This window comes from Penaeus monodon, chromosome 15 (assembly GCF_015228065.2).
Source record: "Penaeus monodon isolate SGIC_2016 chromosome 15, NSTDA_Pmon_1, whole genome shotgun sequence".
Lineage (NCBI taxonomy): Eukaryota > Metazoa > Arthropoda > Malacostraca > Decapoda > Penaeidae > Penaeus > Penaeus monodon.
The window spans coordinates 25,511,291-25,511,947 of record NC_051400.1 but is presented as its reverse complement, the minus strand read 5'-3'; the positions used below and the strand labels follow the sequence as shown (position 1 = coordinate 25,511,947).

Below are 657 nucleotides of genomic sequence, written 5' to 3'. Positions count from 1 at the left end.
TAACTTATTTTATGTTCATGTTATATTTCCTAATTAAATATATATTTTTTATCCTGTTATATACAATATGTGAATCATCTATGTATTGTGTAGTTGGTATCACATTGTATCTGGCCTGGCCAACTTGGTTATTCTAGCTGACATTATTGATACTGCAGTCATAAATAGTTTACTAATTATTCCAGCAAGACCACCTTGGCTGCAGTGCTTCTAGCATTTATCTTCATTAACATTTGTGTAGGATAATTTACATTCAGAGAAAACCTTCACAACTAGTCTATCCTAAGTAACATTTTCAAAGCATAATAGGAGAGGAAATGTACTTTTATCATTCAAAATCATAATAGGACAAGGAAATGTACTTTTATAAATCAATTTGTCTTTACTGTCAAAGATACTGCATAACAGGCCTTGGGACAGGATGAGCTTATAATGTCCTGATACATTAAGTGAACACATTGGAGGTTTAGCTTTACAATAAAGAATACAATAAATTCTCAAAAAGACAACTGTAGTTAATATATAATAATGCAATCAAGATGATCAACATAATCCCTTATCCTACTGTATTCCCTGCATATCCTAAGGCAAACAATAGTTCAAACCCTGATCTTGCCACAACTGTCCATATATTTTCATTGGAGGTACACAAACTGT

At 31.7% G+C, this 657-nt stretch overlaps 1 protein-coding gene across 1 annotated transcript in view; it reads right to left on the bottom strand.

Moving 5' to 3' along the window:
- LOC119582277 overlaps positions 1 to 459 on the bottom strand; it is a 7,788-nt gene extending 7,329 nt beyond the window's left edge. Inside the window, exon 1 of the mRNA XM_037930494.1 lies at positions 387 to 459. Coding sequence (XP_037786422.1) covers positions 387 to 459 — 73 coding nt within the window. The remainder of the gene's footprint in view (positions 1 to 386) is intronic.
- Positions 460 to 657: the final 198 nt, after the last annotated feature.